Source organism: Hemitrygon akajei, chromosome 6 (genome assembly GCF_048418815.1).
Source record: "Hemitrygon akajei chromosome 6, sHemAka1.3, whole genome shotgun sequence".
Taxonomy (NCBI): domain Eukaryota; kingdom Metazoa; phylum Chordata; class Chondrichthyes; order Myliobatiformes; family Dasyatidae; genus Hemitrygon; species Hemitrygon akajei.
This window is the reverse complement of record NC_133129.1, coordinates 180004931-180023665: the sequence shown is the minus strand read 5'-3', so window position 1 is coordinate 180023665 and position 18735 is coordinate 180004931. Positions and strand designations below refer to the sequence as shown.

The window sequence follows — 18735 nt, the reverse complement described above, 5'->3', positions numbered from 1 at the left end:
TCTCGGAGCTGTCTGTGATGCACAGAGACCTGCGCATCACCTGGGAACCTTCTCACTGCCTTGCGGAATCTTCCATTTGCGACATCATGTCAGCACTCAAACAATTTTTGGATTTCAGCATTTTTTAGATTTTTAAATTTTGGATAAGGGCTGTACAACCTGTACTTTGTTTTATTTGCTGTGCGAGATATATGTTTTCCAGGGTCACACTGGTCCAGAGAAATGTTGTTTCATTTGCTTACATATATGTACGGTCAAATGACAATAAACTGAACTTGAGACAATTATTACAATTTCTTTCTTGCAGGGGTTGAATGGAATACTACAACACTAAGTGTTCTGCTTTGAATCTCTTGACACATTGTCAAGGTCTAGAGGAAATATATTTCCCAGGGAGACTGCATGTGCTGGAATCTGCTGGAGAAACTCAATGGGCTGAGCAGCATTCGAAGGGGAGAGAGAAATCGTTGACATTTCAGGATCAAACTCCGCATTAGGTCTGAGTGGAAATGGACAATAACCAGTGTATGGTGATCAGGGAGTGGCAAAACAAGATCTGAGATGTTTGGTGGACTGAGAAGAGCTGAATGATGGCTGACAGCTTGTGCAGGTAAGGGAGGGGAGAAGGTGTAGGAAGGTATTGGCAGGTGAATGATAGCTGAAGGCAGATAGAGACTTGTGCAGACAAAGCCCTCATGGCTATTGCTGCCATACAGGAAAGGAGATGCCAGTGGCAGTGTGGGAGGAAGCAGAAGCCTCTGTGGTCATGCTGGAAACTGTACTGGGATTGGGTCTCCTCCTCCTGTCAGTGCTGCCCTCCAGTGTTCATTGATTCTGCCTTCTGGTGTTAACTCAGTGCTGCCCTCTACAGTACATTCAGTGGAAGAATAAGCTGGACCAGGACAACATCCCATGCACTATCAATCTGTAGGCCATGTCACTCAGGGATTTGGGCTATATATTTTTGTGATTGTATGTTTTTTTTTGCCATTGTAACCAAATGTGCTACAGTATATGTGCAATGTGCTGTGTGCTGTTGGTAATATGTTTTGCACCTTGGCCTGGAGAAATACTGTTTCATTTAGCTATATTCATGTATGGTTGGATGATAATTAAATTTGAACTTCAGAGAAACAAAGAGAGGCAGATAGAACGAGATGGGGGTAGGGGAGTGTGAAGGTTTGAGACAGCTGCTGTAAGAACATGAACAGGAACACAATGGGCTGCCAGCGCTGAAATCTGTAAAGGAGATTATTTTTTAGAGATACATCAGAATAACGGACCCATCTAGCCTAATGAACCCGCACTGAACAATTGCACCCATATGAATAATTAAACTACTAACCCATATGTCTATGGGATATGGGAGGAAACCAGAGAACCAGGAGGTCATGGGAAGGATGTACATATTCCTTATAGACAGCAGCAGGAGGAAGTGATAATGGGGACCATTACAGCAGAGTTGAATTGCAGATGGAAAGGGATGGGGAGGGGGAAGACTGGCCAACTTATCCTCTCCACTCTCAGTTCTTTTTCAGGGTTTCAACCCAAATTGTTGACAATTTATTTTCCCCTATTGATGCTGCTCAACCTGTTGTGATCTTCTAGCAGATTGTTATTTCCCAGGGTTCCTCGCTCAGTCCATTTGATTGGTGAGAAATCGAAAGCAGTGCTATGAATGGATTTAAACCAGATGAGTGGTTAGTCATTCTTCCGGAGGCCAATATCCACTGAAAGATCATTTTACAGGGAGCCTTGTCATTCCTCACGGAACATATGTCTCTGTTTTCCAAGGAGTATTTTCAAAGATGTTTGAACAGATGTATCGAGGTAATGGATAGGAACCCATGAAGCAAACATCAGCCAGGATTCAAGATTCAAGCTGATTTATCACAAGTGCATTGAAACATACAGTGCAAAGTGTTGTTTGTGTTGATAGTGTGTTGGGGGCAGCCCACAAGGGTCGCCACACATCCCAGCACTAACACAGCATGCCCATAATGCTCGGAAAAATTACACGGAACACAACAAGCAACTAAACAACAACAGCAAAACGAGCCCTGTTCCTACCTTCAATGCAGTTAAAGTATCCACTAGTCATAGCTGGTGGGTGATCTACAATTATATTCCTTTCATATGACTTGCAAAATTAATGGATAACATCTTAAAGAATACAAAGTTCAAAGTAAATTTATAATCAAAGTATTTATACGTCACTATAAATAACCCTGAGATTTATTTTCTTGTGGGCATACTCAATAAATCCAAAATAGAAGTATAGAATAATTCCATAATAGAATAAAATAATAACCATAATAGAATCTGTAAATGGTTTCTCAACTTTCTAACCGGAAGACCACAATCTGTGCGGATTGGAACTAACATCTCCACCTTGCTGACAATCAACACTGGCGCGTGACAGAGGCATGTGAATAGCCCACTGCTCTATTCTCTCATCACCGATATCTGTGCACCTAAGCATAGCTCAAGTGGAATCTATAAATCTGCTCATGATACAACCATTGTTGGCAGAATTTCAGATGGTGACAAGAGGGTGTACAGGAGCAAGATATATTAGCTAGTTAGGTGGTGCCATAGCAACAACCTTGCATTCAATGTCAATAAGACCAGAGAACTGATTGTGGACTTCAGAAAGGGTAGTACAAGGGAACACAAACCAATCCTCACAGATGGATCAGAAGTGGAGAGAGTGAGCAATTACAAGAGCCTGGGTGTCAATCTCTGAGAACCTAACCTGGTTGCAACATACTGATGCAGCTATAAAGAAGGCAAGACAGTGCCAATGATTCATTAGGGGTTTGAGATTTGGTTTGTCACCTAAAACACTCAAAAACTTCTACAGATGCACTATGTGTCCTGCAAATGCTTGGCTTTTATATACTTTTCAATCAGTGACGAGATTTCCTCCTCACATCACAACTGAGCTTCCAAAATGACACCCAATCGGCTGATTGAAAAGTATATAAAGGCCAAGCATTTGGAGGACACACCAAATCAACAGTGAATTGACGACGTCTCCTCACATGGTGACAAAATGTTTGCAAGTAAATTGCCAAGATTAGAGAACAACTCAACCCAACCATCAATGACCCGAGCTACATATTTTCCAAATTATTTCCAATAATTAACGACTGCTTTGGCAGACCTGATCCATAGAGATATGGTCATTAGAGAGGTTAAAATGGAAGTACGTATCACTGAAAATGGGAGGGGGTGGCAGGGCAACACAGTAGCATAACAGTCAGCCTAACACTTTACAGTGCCAGCGATCCGGGTTCAATTCCTGCCACTCTGTGTGAGGAGTTTGTACGTTCTCCCCGTGACCATGCAGGTTTCTTCCCACATTCCAAAGACTTACGGGTCAGACTTGTGGGCATGTTATGTTGGCACCAGAAGCATGGCAACACATGCGGGCTGCCCCCATCGCATCTCGGGATGTGTTGGTTGTGGACACATTTCAGAATCAGAATCATGTTTAATATCACTGGCATACATCATGAAGCTTGTTGTTTTATAGCAGTGGTACATAGCAATACATAATAATAAAGAAAAATATAAATTAAAATAAGTAGCATGTATATCTATATGTTAGGTATCTGTAGAATAGATAGATAGATAGATAGATAGATAGATAGATAGATAGATAGATAGATAGATAGATAGATAGATATAATGAAATAAGAAATGCAAAAAGAGGGGAAAATTACTGAGGTAGTGTTTATGGGTTCATTGTCCATTCTAAATTCTGATGGCAGAGAGGAAAAAAATGTTCCTGAAATGTGTATATTTGTGTATATTATATACAAGTCTGTATATTTCAATGTACATGTGACAAAAAATGCTAATCTCTTTTTCTTTCTGTAAGCATGTGCACTTTGTGCTTCCCCCTTTGGAAACTCCAGCCTTGATTCTGTTGTCACATTCAAATGCTATGTCCCAACTGTAACAGCAGAAGCACCCATTTTTATATAAAGTATTTTTTTTATATAAGGAGAACTCAACAGAAGTATCTGTCAGGACTATGAATACTTGCATTGTTAAAACAAGCTCTAGATAACTTTTTCAAAGGCTGGTTTCCATTGTGAAGTGAGCGAACACTAATAAGCTTTTTAACTCAGCATGCAAGGCTGTGAAGGCAATCTGACCTTAATCCAAAAGCAACAAAAATTTAGATGAGTGTGCGTGTGCACATGCGTGATTGACAATTATTCATGTTCTGGCGACTAATGGGGAACCCTTCCAAACAGCCCAATGTATTTTGGATTTTTGGCTATGCGAACCATCCATTCATTTTAATTAGCAGAAAATGGTGGTGGTGTGCCATAATTTCCCGATAAATGTTCCCAGTGTGACCCAAAAGTGCTGGATTCTACCCTCACACCCCAACCATTTAGTTAAATTTAAATTTGTTACAGCATAATTTGTCTATGTTCAAGCTGCAAAAAATGCCTCATTTCTGATATCAATTAGTGCTTTATGATAAATACAGAGGCAGCAGATCAGAGTTAAGTTTGTTGAAAAGACTGAATTCAACCACATTATCCATAAATCTTTATAAAATGCCTATAATTTTCAGCTAAGTGTGGAAACTAGAGCAAGCAATTTGTTCTATTGAGAATGCTTTACCATTTTGTTAGCACTGGCAGTCAGTCTTTTTAATTCCAGTTCTCTGGTGTTGGTAGCCGTACAAAAGCTCAACTCCTGAACTAAGTTTCTCTCTCTCTCTCTCTTTAGGTCGGTCACCTCAGATTTCTGGTGCATGTGCTCCACATTCACAAAATGGTGACGCACAAGAACCGCTTTACCCATTCCAATCATCAACATACGTTCCCCTCCCAACTCCAACTGGCCATTCTCCTCTGACCTCTCTCATTAACAAGGCATGTTTCTCCACTGGATGTGTTTTTGTTTTCTACCATTCGCTCAGAGTATTGGAAACTTCAATGTGTAGAAGCCCAACAAAAATATTTTTTTAAAAAACAATGGACACGAGAAATCTGAAAGAAACACAGAAAAACCTTAAAAAGTTAGGAGAAAGAGAAACAAAGTTAATGTTTTAGGGCCGAGACTCTTCATCAGAATGGGGAAAGAGAGAAAGCAATTTAGTTTAGAGTTGAAAAGATTGAGAGGGGTGAATAAACTGAAGGTAGGTTATCTGATATCTTGAGATCAAGTATGTTACTATGGCACCTGAGTCATATTGTACTTCGTTGTTTTGTCATGTGGGAGCTCATAGCAGAGGTGAGGACAAGACTGTACTAACAGAGAAAAAAAGGTCAAAATCGGAAATGGATGATAGGTAGACATGGCCAATTCGAATACACTCTGTGGCCCCTTTATTAGCAACCTCCTGTACTGAGTGTATGTTCATGGTCTTTTCTTGCTATAGCTCATCCACTTCAAGGTCCAACATGTTGAGTATTCAGAGATGCTGTTCTGCACATCACTGTTGTAATGGGTAGTTATTTGAATTACTTCACCATCCTATCAGCCTGAACCAGTCTGGCCACTCTCCTCTGACCTCTCTCATCAACAAGGCATTTTCGCCCACAGAATTGCTGTTCTCTGGATGTCTTTTGTTTGTCATACCATTCTCTGTAAACACTGGAGACTGGTTTGCAAGAAAATCCCAGGAGATCAACAGCTCATGAGATACAAAGCCACCCCATCTGCCACCAATAATTATTCCACAGTCAAAGCCAATTAGATCACATTTCTTCCCCATTCTGATGTTTGGTCTGAATAACAATGGAACCTCTTGACCCTGTCTGCATGCTCTTATGCATTGAGTTGTTACCACATGACTGGCTGATTAGATAGTTGCATTAACGAGCACATGTACAGATATACCTAAAAAATTGGCCACTGAATGCATACATAATTTGATAATAAATTTAATTTGAACTTTAAACTTTGAGATTCCAGCATCTACAGTCTCTTTTGTCTCTTCTAATCAAGCTAACTAGCCCGTGTTTTCTTTCTCTGCCATCCTTTCTATTTTCCCATTGTAAACGTTATGTATGGAGTTGGTCATCCTCATTACCTGCTTTTCATCTTTCTTGTGAGATCCACAAACTTCAAGACAATATTCAGTCCATATGCATGTCATAACACAGATTCCGAATCACGGAGGCTTCAGCATTAATCCCTCTGGCGTTCCCATAGTTCCAGTTTACCGGTCACCATACAGAGAAGTGCAGTCCTCTAGTTTTAGATGGCACGGTAGCATAGTGGTTAGTACAATGCTTTGCAGTACCAGCAACATGGGTTCGATTCCCACCACTGTCTGTGAGGAGATTTTTTTCTTCCTGTGACCATGTTGGTTTCCTCTGAGTGCTCTGGCATTCTCTCACAGTCCAAAAGCATGCCGGTTGGTAGGTTAATTGGTCCCATGATTAGGCTAGGGTTAAATCAGGGCGGTACAGCTCAAAGGGCTAGAAGGACCTATTCTGCACTATATCTCAATAAATTGTCATTAATTTAAACTCTTCGGAACAAGAAGGGGTAAATACCAAACAAAAAAATAAATGTTTTGTTGCCATGCCCAGAACTTGCTTCAAAATCCTGTCACTTTCACCTGGATTTATTTCAACAACTGTCTCTGTTGATGATGCCAAGCCCCAGGGTATCCAGGGTATTTCAAAAATATCGAAAACATCAATGTCACATGAAACTGGAGGAAAGTATCTAATGTCATTGAACAATAAATATCAGTTCTGTCATCAGCTTACCTCTGGGCTGGAGTCCAGGGGTGTTTCTCTTCCAGCTTTGTTAACAGTGCCACAGTCAGCTGCGTATCAACCTCGAGGGATCCTCCAGATATTAATTGGACTTCTGAGGCCCTGCTAACTTGTTTGTGTCTGCCCTTCCTGGGACTGTCTGCAGAGACCTGAGTTCGAGTACAATTATTGCAACTTTTCATTAAATTGATACATGAATTATTTTTAAAACTGTCATACTATTACTGTATTTAAGTCTCCATAAAGCTCTGAAAAGACACCGGGATAATTATTTACCATCCTTACGGCTAAACGGCACAATTACTCACAATAGTTCCTTCAGCTAATGAAAATAACTGAAGGCAGTGGGGGCAATTCAACGATAATTAAAACTTCTTCAATAAGCCATTTCATGGAAAGACACTGATAAATTTATCATTGCAAATCAGACTAACTAATCCTATCTATCTTCATCTCCAACTAATTGGCATTCCGGGGCATTATGATAAGAACAGTGAAATCCCTACAGTCATGTGTTTTTAACAGGGTAACTTCAAGATTCAAGATTGTTTACTGTCATTCTTCAGTACACGAGTGCAAAGGAGAATGAAATTATTGTTACTCCAGATCTGATGCAGCATTAAAAAAACAACAAAAATTTAAAAAACACAATAAATATAAATATAAAAGCAATCCTATGTGACCTCCTCTACATTGGTAAGACCTATTGTAAATTGGGGAACTGCTTAGTTGAGTACCTTCGCTCCCACTGCCAAAAGCAGAACTTCCCGATGGCCGAAGGGTTTAATTTCGACTCTCATTCCCTTTCTCACATGGCAGTCCACGGCTTCCTCCTGTGCCAAGATGAGGCCACCCTCAAGATGGAGGAGCAGCACCTTATATTCCGTCCAGGTAGCTTTCAACCTGATGTTATGAATATCAATTTCTCCTTTCGGTAAAAAAAAATTCCCTCCCCCTCCCCTCTTCTCCTCTCTGGCTTCTTCCCTCTTCTCACCTGCCTATCACCTCTCCCGAGACCCTCCTCCTTCCCTTTTTCCTATCGTCCATTCTCCTCTCCTATCAAATTCCTTCCTCACCAGGGCTTCACCTACCACCTTTCAGCTAGCCTCCTTACCCTCCCCCCACCTTTTTTTGGCATCTTTCCCTTTCCCTTCCAGTCCAAGGGTCTCAGCCCAAAACTTCAACTGTTTATTCATTTCCATAGATGCTGCCCAATGTGCTGAGTTACTCCAGCATTTTGTGTGTGTTGCTTTAGATTCCCCACATTTGCAGGCTGTCTCATGTATACAATGTACAGTTAACTGTTAAGTGTGTCTCTGTAGAGGTGAGATTATCTTATATACATAGACTGGGTGTATGGGGTGTCCACGGAGGGGTAGCACCTCTGCGGAAGGGGCTTTTGTGTCCATTCCAGGGCAGCTCACTCATATTTGGTCCCTACTGGACACTCAGCTCTCACCTGTGGCTCCAAGTAGCTATTCACATGTGACAGCAGCCACACCCTGGTACACCACTTTGTCAGGTAGGCTAAACCAGGTAAGGGTAGCCAGGCAGGCTTCATATCCTGTTGAGATAGGGACATGCCCGTCCTAGCATGCGAAGTCAACTCTGGCAGACAGGGTGGATGAGATCCACAGTGGCCGGGAAGGCGATTTTGCAATGCTCCATGGAGAGTGAAAGGCATGACAAGACACAGAGATGTCATGGTCATCCACTACAACCAAGGAGGGCCCTAGTTTGCATCTCTGGACCCTTAAGTCAAGAGAGTGGAACTGTCCTAGTACAACAGCTTTTCCACTTTAAAAAACTCTACCGCACAGGTGTCCTGTCATCGTTGGACACATCAGACAACCATCACCATACACAGAGTGATTAATGTACGTAATGTAATGCTAGCTGCAGGAGTATCTGAACACAAGGAGATTCCGACAGGAAATGACAGGTGACAAAGTGACTCTAGTCAAGAGGAACTCTTCTGGATAGTAGCTGGGCTTATGTAACCTCGGTGGTAAGGTGGGTTAATGGGTGGAGGTGTTGATCAGCCTGACATCTTGGAGGAAGTAACTATTTTTGAGTCTGGTGGTCCTGGTGTTGATGTTATGAAGCCTCATCCCTCTCAGCAGTGGGACAAACAGTCCACAAGCAGGGTGGATGGGATCCTTTATGATATTGCTGGCCTTTTTCTGGCAGAAATTTCATGATATTGAACAGCCTCCTTGCTATATTTAAATCCAAATGCACACTTTTGATTTTAATGTCATCTATTGTTTAGTGTTGGGTGGCGGGTGGAGGTCCGTCTCTACCAAAGGAGAAGTAGGGTGCTCTCTCCCTCCGCTAGCCTGCAGATCACCCTTGGGCAAGGTGTAGCACCTGCTTTGACCCCAATCAGGGTCATGTGATGCCATGGGAGCAGGTGGTGGACGGTCGTTTGAGCAGCTGTTGCAAATCACAAGTCCTGATTATGTGACCACTGACGTCAGACAGACAATCTCTGAAGGGTATTGATAATGACTGGGGTCACCCATCTTGTAAAGACACTGTCCAGAAGAAGGCAATGGCAAATTACTTCTGGAGAAAAATTTGCCAAGAACAACTATGGTCATGAGACCATAATCGCTCACATCATATGACATGGTACATAATGATGGTGATTATTTAGTGTGCTAACATGGAAAAAGGGTTAAAACTACAGTTTTAAAATAATGTGATAAATATGGATACTTTGGTTAAAAAAATCAAAATATGATCTAAAATATTTTCATTAAATGAATAAACATGATATTACAAAGCAAGTAAACAATAACCCACAAGATAATATAAAAATAAAAGTCAAATTTATTATCAAAATACATATATGTACTATATACTACCCTGAGATTCATTTCAGTATAAAAATTTATAATATAAATGGCTATAAAATACAAATACATGAAAGAGAATCACAAGTATACTAATCAATCCTTCAAGCCTGTCCCAACTATAAGAGTGTGACTGATTCAGCCTTGGCTCCAACATCACTGCTGCACTCTTACCCATTCTCACTTAACCTCCTTGTTACGAATATACTCCATTACATCAGTGAGACCTGACACAGACCGGGGATTGCTTTGTCAAGCACTTTTGCTCTATGCACTGCGAAATCCTGTGGTGACCAGCCATTTCAATTTGACTTCCCTTTCCCATTCTGATGGCACGGTAGTGTAGTGGTTAGCACAGCGCTTTACATTACCAGATTACCAGTGACCCAGGTTCAATTCCTGCCGCTCCCTGTAAGGAGTTTGTATGTTCTCCGCATGACTGCTTGGGTTTCCCCAGATGGTATGGCTTCTTCCCACAGCCCAAAGATGTACTGGTTGGTAAGATAATTGGTGGTTGTAAATTGTCCTGTGATTAAAATCAGGGGATTACCAAGCAGAGCAGCTTGAAGGGCTGGAAGAGCCTACTCTCAATAATTTTTTAAAAATATCCATTGCCTCCTCTACCTCCACAATGAGGCCAAAGTCAGGTAGGAGAAGCAATGCCTTATATTCCATCTGGGTGGCCTCCATGGATGGGAATTTCTCCAACGTCTAGTAATTTCTCCTCTGTCCTTCTCCTCCTTTTCCATTTCCCATTCTGGTTATCCCCCCCCTTCTACTCACCTGTCCATCACCTCACTCTGGTTTCCTGCCTCCTTCTCTTTCTTCCAATGTCTATTTATCCTCTCCTATCAGATCCTTCTTCTTCAGCCCTTTACCACGTCCACCTAACCTATCCCAGCTTCTCACATCACCCCCTTCCCCCATCCACCCACATTACTCCTCACCTGGTCTCAGCCCAAAACATTGACCCCTCCTCTCCATAGATGCTGCCTGACGTGCTAACTTCCTCCAGTGTGGGATCTCTCCTGACACTAGATAATATTGCACATTTAGAAACATAAACAGCAAACTGAAGACACTGTTTGGAAGTCATAAATTCTGACTATTTTGGCAATAAACAGTAAAACTGAGAATATATATAATTTAGCAGTGCAGAAGTGAAACACATGATGTTTCACAATAATAGCATAACTCATGGGTAAAAGTTTGTGTAGATTCGGCCACCTCATCTAAAACTTTGACAAACCTGTAGATGTGTAGTGGAGAGTATAAACCTTCCTAAGAAGGTTGGCGTCATTCAATGTCTGTAGTGAGATGCTGAAGATGTTCTATAGGTCAGTTGTGGAGAGCGCCCTCTTCTTTGTGGTGGCGTGTTGGGGAGGAAGCATTAAGAAGAGGGACGCCTCACGTCTTAATAAGCTGGTAAGGAGGGCGGGCTCTGTCGTGGGCAAAGTACTGGAGAGTTTAACATCGGTAGCTGAGCGAAGGGCGCTGAGTAGGCTACGGTCAATTATGGATAACTCTGAACATCCTCTACATAGCACCATCCAGAGACAGAGAAGCAGTTTCAGCGACAGGTTACTATCGATGCAATGCTCCTCAGACAGGATGAAGAGGTCAATACTCCCCAATGCCATTAGGCTTTACAATTCTACCGCCAGGACTTAAGAACTTTTTAAAAGCTATTATTAATGCTTTTTGAGATAGTGATTTAGATGCATATCATATTTTTTTTACTGAGTTAAGTATTGTATGTAAGTAGTTTTGCTACAACAAGTGTATGGGACATTGGAAAAAAAAGTTGAATTTCCCCATGGGGATGAATAAAGTATCTATCTATCTATCTATCTATCTATATTGACTGCTTACATCATGTCCTGGTATGGAAACGCCAATGCCCTTGACAGAAAATCATACAAGAGTAGTAGATATGGCCCAGTCTGTCGCAGGTAAGACCATCCCTAGAGCATTGTTGCAGGAAAGCAGCGTCCATCATTGAGGACCCATCATCCAAGCTGCTGCCATCAGCAAGGAGGTATAAGGAGCTTTAAGTTCCACACCACCAGGTTCAGGAACAGTTATTACTCTACAACCATCAGGCTCCTGAACCAACATGGATAACTTCACTCACCTCAACGCTGAACTAATCACTGAACACAATCTATGAACCCACTTTCAAGGACACTACAACTCATGTCCTCAGTGTTATTTATTTATTTATCATTATCTTTTTTTGTATTTGCACAGTTTGTCTTCTTTTGCACATTGGTGTTGCTTGTCAGTCTTTGTAGTTTTTCATTGATTCTATTGTGAATGCCCTCAAGAAAATGAATCTCAAGGTAGTCTATGGCGACATATATATACGTTGATAATATATTTTAAACTTTGTATCTACAATATATACTGATAAGTGCTATTAGTCTCTGTATTAAGTTCTATGGACTATTTAGGACATACTAGTTGTAAGAAGTAGATGGTGATACAGAATATATAATACCAGATAATGAAAATAATGAAAACAATTATGTTGAAGCAACAATTGAAATATAGTTTTGAGGATAAGGCCTAGGTAGAGTGGATGTGAAGAGGATGTTTCCTATAGTGGGCAAGTTTAGGTCTAGAGAGCACAGTCTCAGAATAGAAGGATGTCCCTTTAGAACAGAGATGAGGAGGAATTTCTTTAGCTGGAGGGTGGAGAATCTGTGGAATTCATTGCAAATGATAGCTATATAGGCCGAGTCATTGGGTACAATTGAAGGAGAGGTTGATACTTTCTTAATTAATCAGGGTGTCAAACGTTTCGGGGTTCAAAGGAGAAATAAATCAGCTGTAATTGAATGGCAGAGCAGACCTGGTGGGACAAATAGCCTTATTCTGCTCCTATGTCTATAGTCTTATGAAGAAATGTCTACAATATCAACCTGATCCCTGGTTTGAATATCACTGAGCAAAGCTACAAGGAGCACTGCCACAAGGTAGCATCCGTCATTTAAAAAAAAATTGGATAGGTATATGGACAGGAAAGGAATGGAGGGTTATGGGCTGAGTGCATTTCGGTGGGATTAGGTGAGAGTAAGCGTTCGGCACGGACTAGAAGGGCAGAGATGGCCTGTTTCCGTGCTGTAATTGTTATACGGTTATATCAAGGATCTCCACAGTCCAGATTATGCTCTCTTTTTGTTGCTGCAATCAGGAAGGAGGCACAGCATTATCATTATTAGTAATTTTTATTTTTTCTCAGCTCAAACTGATAAAACCTGAAGTATGTGTGTAGCTAAACACACTCATTTTTTAATTGCTAGGTACTTTCAGACTATTCTAGTGGTGTTTAGTATCGTGGCTTTCTGGAGATTTACATAAATATTGCTATGTAGGCCTAATTGTTTAATGCTCTTGGTAGTGATTTTGGGACGATATCAGTTGTAGATGTTACTATTGGCACAATGTAACATTCTGTTCATGTTCCATAATTCAGCACATTTCTGGTGTTTTTTCATTTATTGATTTTTGTAAGTTATATGTGTTTGGAATGGCTATATCTATTGAGTAAGTTGTACTAGCTTGTTTATCCAGAAATATTAAATCCAGATGGTTATTATGGATTCTCCTATCTGTAATACCATGATCTAAGTGACTTTGAACATGGAATGATTGTTGGTGCCAGATATGGTGCTTTGAGTATCTCAGAAACTGTTGTTCTCCTGGGATTTTCATGCACAACTGTGTAGAGAATTTATAAAGAATGGTGTAAAAAACAAAAAAACAACCAGTGGGTGGCAGTTCTGTGGGTGAAAATGCCTTGTAAATGAGAGAGGTCAGAGGAGAATGGCTAGACTGGTTTAAGCTGGCAGGAAGGTGACAATAACTCAAATAATCACACATTACAACAGTGGTGTGCAGAAAAGCATCTCTGAATGCCCACATCAAACATTGAAGTGAATGGGCTACTGCTGAAGATTACAAACATAAAATCACTGGCCGCTTTATTAGGGAAAGGAGGTATGTAATAAAGTGGTCACTAAGTGTTTGAGTACATTCAGGAACCAATTTTATTTCATGATGAGATTATTGTTTCACTATTGTACCCAGAAATTGCAGTTTAGTTAAGAATCACTACCTTCAATAAAGAATATTCTCACAATAATCTATTTTTTTTTTGCTATTGTGAAAGGGGAACGTTTTCAAACAGTACCCAATCAAATTCCCAGTGTGACACAAAAGGACCAGAAATGGTCATAATCACATTTTATTCTGGAAAACAAAAGTGTTGATATGTAGCAACACACACAAAATGCTGGAGGAACTCAGCAGGTCAGGCAGCATCTATGGAAAAAAGTAAACAGTTGATGTTTCGGGCTGAGACACTTCTTCAGAATATGTAGTGTGTAGTTTAATTTTCAAGTAACAGTTACATTTTGTCATGCAAGTACTGCTACACTATTCAAAATTCAAATAAGCCATAATTTTTTTAACAACATACACATCAATTAATGCATTGTGTAAGGTATCACTCCTATTCTAATATGTCGCTGTCTGTATGGTCAACATATCAGACATGAATTTGGAGACTAACTAGACAAACTAACATTCCTTAACATCACATACAAAATTCTGGAGGAACACTGCAGGTTAAGCATCTGTGGAGAGGAATCAACAATTTGGGCTGGGACCCTTCCTCAGGAGACATTCCTTATGACATGTGCTCATCAGACAGATTGAAAAAAAAATCCTAACTATTTCTTATAGAAAAGAAACTTGATTAAAGCAACATCTATTGACATTATTACAAGACTTATTTTTTTTTAAACAGTGCATTCTTGGTCTCTTTATTACACAAGATATTTGGCAGCATTTGACACCTTCTCTTAAGTCACTTGAAACCATGTTTTCTAGTTTTAGCTGACTTTGGTGAATATTGTAACTGTACAACCCAAATATATTGTTTAAAATCATCGATTTATTTTACTTAAAGAAAATGTACATAGGCAACCATTTTAGTAGACCTACAGATCACTGGCAGTTCACTACCTGTACATAGACTTTGACACCAGTACAATCCCCAGGCTTTCCCAATACGTTCAGACCTCTTCCCCTAAACCAACCCCTCTGTAACCCCTGGACCCATGCATTTCTTCAAACCTGCAAGCTTTCTTCAGACCAGAAGTGCCACTGAATTTCCCAACATCGAGCTACGAGCCACACTCCCTTACATGTTTGTATTCATGAGTAACACATTATATCTTAACCAGCGATGAAGGGTCTCAGCCCGAAACGTCAATTGTTTATTCCTTTCTATAGATGCTGCCTGACCTGCTGAGTTCCTCCAAATTTTGTGTGTGTTACTCTGGATTTCCAGCATCTGCAGAATCTCTTGTATTTCTATCTTAACTGTATTTCTTGTTGCCAATTTAAAACCTACAGTCGGCCACCACAGGATTACATACTGATGAAAACCTCCACATGCCTCTTTCAAACAACTAATTATTATTATAAGGACTGGTAATGCTGGAAATACTCAGCAGTCAAGCAGCGTCCATGGACAGACAGAGTTTGATTCAACATTGCAGCTTAGTAGTCAGAAAAGGAAATGAGATATTATCAACCTGAAAAAAATCTTTCCCTCTCCTTATAACCTGCTGAATATTTTTTAATTTCACATTTCTGCATAATGCTGTTTTTAGTTAAAATCATTATATATTAACCTTCCTTTCAGCTCCTATTTATATGTTGTAAGATATTTTATTCATAACCCACAGCTGAATCCACAACAAAGGATATAATTCATACAGAAAATCAGGCTGAATTTACAAAAATGCACACTTGCTCTCACTTTATGATCTTCCATGTAATTTGCCTCCTTTTCCTAAACCTCTTCTCTCCTTTAGAATTGCACCCCTCCCTGTTTGGGGAGCAGAACTCAAAACGTACCTGGTGCTCTGTACACTCTTTGTCTGCCCTCATTTTCAAATCCCCCAGATATGTGAGAACCATTTTGGGATAAGCCTGTAGAGAGATGAACAAAAGAAGATGAAAGGAGCAGCGGGGAGGTTATCACATCTGTGGAATTACAGCACAGCAGAACACAGCAATGAAAATACTTTCACAGGAATCAGAATCAGAATTAGGTTTATTGTCACTGACATATGTCGTGAAATATGCTGTTTTGCAGCAGTAATACAGTGCAATGTGCAAAAATCTATAAATTGCAATAAGAGATATATAGTTAAAAGTTAAATTAAATAAGTAGGGCACCACGGTGGTGTAATGGTTAGTACAATGCTATTACATCTCGGGGCATCAGAGTTCAGAGTTCAATTCTAATGCCATCTGTAAGGAGTTGGTACGATCTCCCCGCAAACGCATGTGTTTCCTCCGGGTGCACACAGCCCAAAGATTAGTAAATTAGTAGGTTAATTGTTCATTGTAAATTGTCCTGTGATAAGGCTAGGGTTAAATAGCTGGGTTGCTGGGTGGTGTGGCTCGTTGGGGCAGAAAGGCCTGTTCCACACTATATCTTTAAATAAAATAAATAGAAGTTAGAGCAAAAAGAGAGCAAAAATAGTGAGGTAGTGTTCATGAGTTCAAGGGCCATTCAGAAATCTGACAATGGAGGGGAAGAAGCTGTTCCTAAAGCATTGAGTGTGTGGCTTCAACATCCTGTACCTCCTCCACCTCCTCCCTGATGGTAGCAATGAGAAGAGAAAGATCATCCATTCCATACATCTTTAAACAAGCCCACAGGATTTTGCCGACAGAATTGCGTCATGTAGGAAGGAAGAATTGATATTAATTTAGCACCTTCCACAATCTTAGAATTCCTTAAGTGTTTCATTTCCAATGAAGCAGTGTTGTCATGTTCTGTGACACTGAGAAAGTGAACAATTCGTAGCATGCTCCATAAATAGTTAATTGCATTGCTTTTGTAATGTTAATTGAGAGATAAATGCCAGGCGAGCCTCTGGGGGAACAGCCCCCACCCCCCAGTGCAAAGGAATCTTTAAATTCCAACTTCAAGGGTTAACAAAGCCGTGATCTAAAACCTCTCTGCAGCAATGTCATGTCCTACAGTGCAGCATTCCGGCAGTATTGCACAGATACAGTCAACAAAGATTTAAATACCACTGCCAAATTTGAATTAACAATATGAGGCAACAGTGCTGTCACTGGGGCTCATTTGAACAAAAGGTTGACTTTATTCAGTGTAGATAATAAAGGTCTTTATTCCACTTCAACACACACAAAATGCTGGAGGAACTCAACAGATTAGGTAGCATCTATGGAGGGGAATAAATAGTAGATGTTTCAGGTCCAGACAATGCAACAGGACAGGAGATTTCGGGCCAAGGCACTTCATCAGGTCCAGATGCAGGGCTTCAGCCCAAAACATCAACTGTTTTTTTCCGCTCCATAGATGCTGCCTGACCTGTTAAATTCCTCCAGCGCTTTGTGCGTGCTGCTCTGGATTTCCAGCAACTGCAGAATCTCTTTTCTTTTGTCCACAATATTTACTTAACTTTATTTGGTGTAGATAATAAAGTTCTTTATTTCACTTCAACACACACAAGTTGCTGGAGGAATTCAGCAGTTCAGGGAGTATCTATGGAGAGGAATAAATAGTCAACCTTTCGGGCTCAGAGCATTCATCGTGACCTGATGAAGAGTGTAAGCCTGAATCATCGATGGTCTATTCCTCTCCATAGATGTTGCGTGACCTGAGTTTCACCAGCATTTGTGTGTGTTCTGGATTTCCAGCATCTGCAGAATCTCTTGTGTTCATTCCATTTAATCCTTATTGCAATGAAGAATCTCAGCAAGTCTGGAGTTTCCATTTGTTTTAGAATCATAAATTTGATAGCACTTGGGCATAGTTATGTTGACAGTTCACATCTTCCCATAAGATTCTGACCCATTACATTCAAAAAGATACTGCCGTGTTAGTGAACAATAGCCAACACACTTCATAGCAACACACACAAAATGTGGAGAAACTCAGCAAGTCAGGCAGCATCTATGGAAATGAATAAACAGTTGATATTTCAGGCTGAGGCCCTTCTTCAGGACTGGAAAGGAAGGAGAAAGATGTCAGAATAAAAAAGTGAGAGGAGCAAACAAGGATAGCTCAAAGGTGATAAGTGAAGCCAGGTGGGTTGGAAAGGTAAAGGGCTGGAGAGGAAGGAACTTGATGGGAGAGGAGAATGGACCTTGGGAGAAAGGGAAGGAGTTGGGGACCCAAGAGGAGGTGATAGGCAGGAGAGAAAAGGAGGCCAGAGTGGGGAATGGGGAGAAAAAAAATTATAGCTTCAAAACTCCATGAGGTAATGTTGCAGCTCTACAAAACCCTGGTTAGACCACACTTGAAGTATTCTGTTCAGTTCTGATCACCTCATTATACAAAGGACGTGGAAGGTTTAGAAGGTGCAAAGAAGATTTACGAAGATGGTGCCTGGATTAGAGAGCATGTTTTATGAGAATAAGTTCAGCAAGCTAGCACTTTCTCTTTGGAATGAAGAAGGATGAGAGATGTGGCGTACAAGATGATAAGAGGCATAAATTAAGTAGATAGCTAGAGACTTTTTCCCAGCACAGAAGTGGCCAATACAAGGAGGCATAACTTTAAGGCATTTCAAGGAAAGGATAGGGGAGATGTCAGAGGTAAGTGTTTTTTTACACTGTAAATGATGGGTTTATGGAACACGTTGCCAGGGGTTGTGGTAGAGGCAGAGATATTAGGGACATTTACGAGACTCTTCAATAACTTTGGAATCTACTTTCTGTTCAACACCTTTTGCTCAATAAAATATTTTTGGAAGGGTCCATTCACAAATCACGCACTAGCTCCCTGTACTTCTTTAGCAGAGCTTTTGAGATCAGTGCCTATCTTCACAGTCTTCTGAACTAATGTAGAGTTAACATATGCTTTCTCTTGACCCCAATTTAATAGATCTTTAGTACACCACAGGAAACACACCCTTCATGTAGAGACAAATGCAACATATCACAGTCATAATTCCTCATGGAATATGATGTTCATCATGGGAGTGACTCCAGATATTCCATCTGGGTAGCCTCCAACCTGACAACATGAATAATTTCCCTAGCTTCCAGTAATTTCT

At 40.5% G+C, this 18735-nt stretch overlaps 1 protein-coding gene across 1 annotated transcript in view; it reads right to left on the bottom strand.

Moving 5' to 3' along the window:
• LOC140729730 (doublecortin domain-containing protein 1-like) overlaps positions 1 to 18735 on the bottom strand; it is a 537877-nt gene that overhangs the window by 232005 nt on the left and 287137 nt on the right. The window contains exons 19-20 of the mRNA XM_073049855.1: positions 15551 to 15625; positions 6753 to 6910 (exon numbers count right to left, since the gene is read on the bottom strand). Of these exons, the coding sequence (XP_072905956.1) occupies positions 6753 to 6910; positions 15551 to 15625 (233 nt within the window). The remainder of the gene's footprint in view (positions 1 to 6752; positions 6911 to 15550; positions 15626 to 18735) is intronic.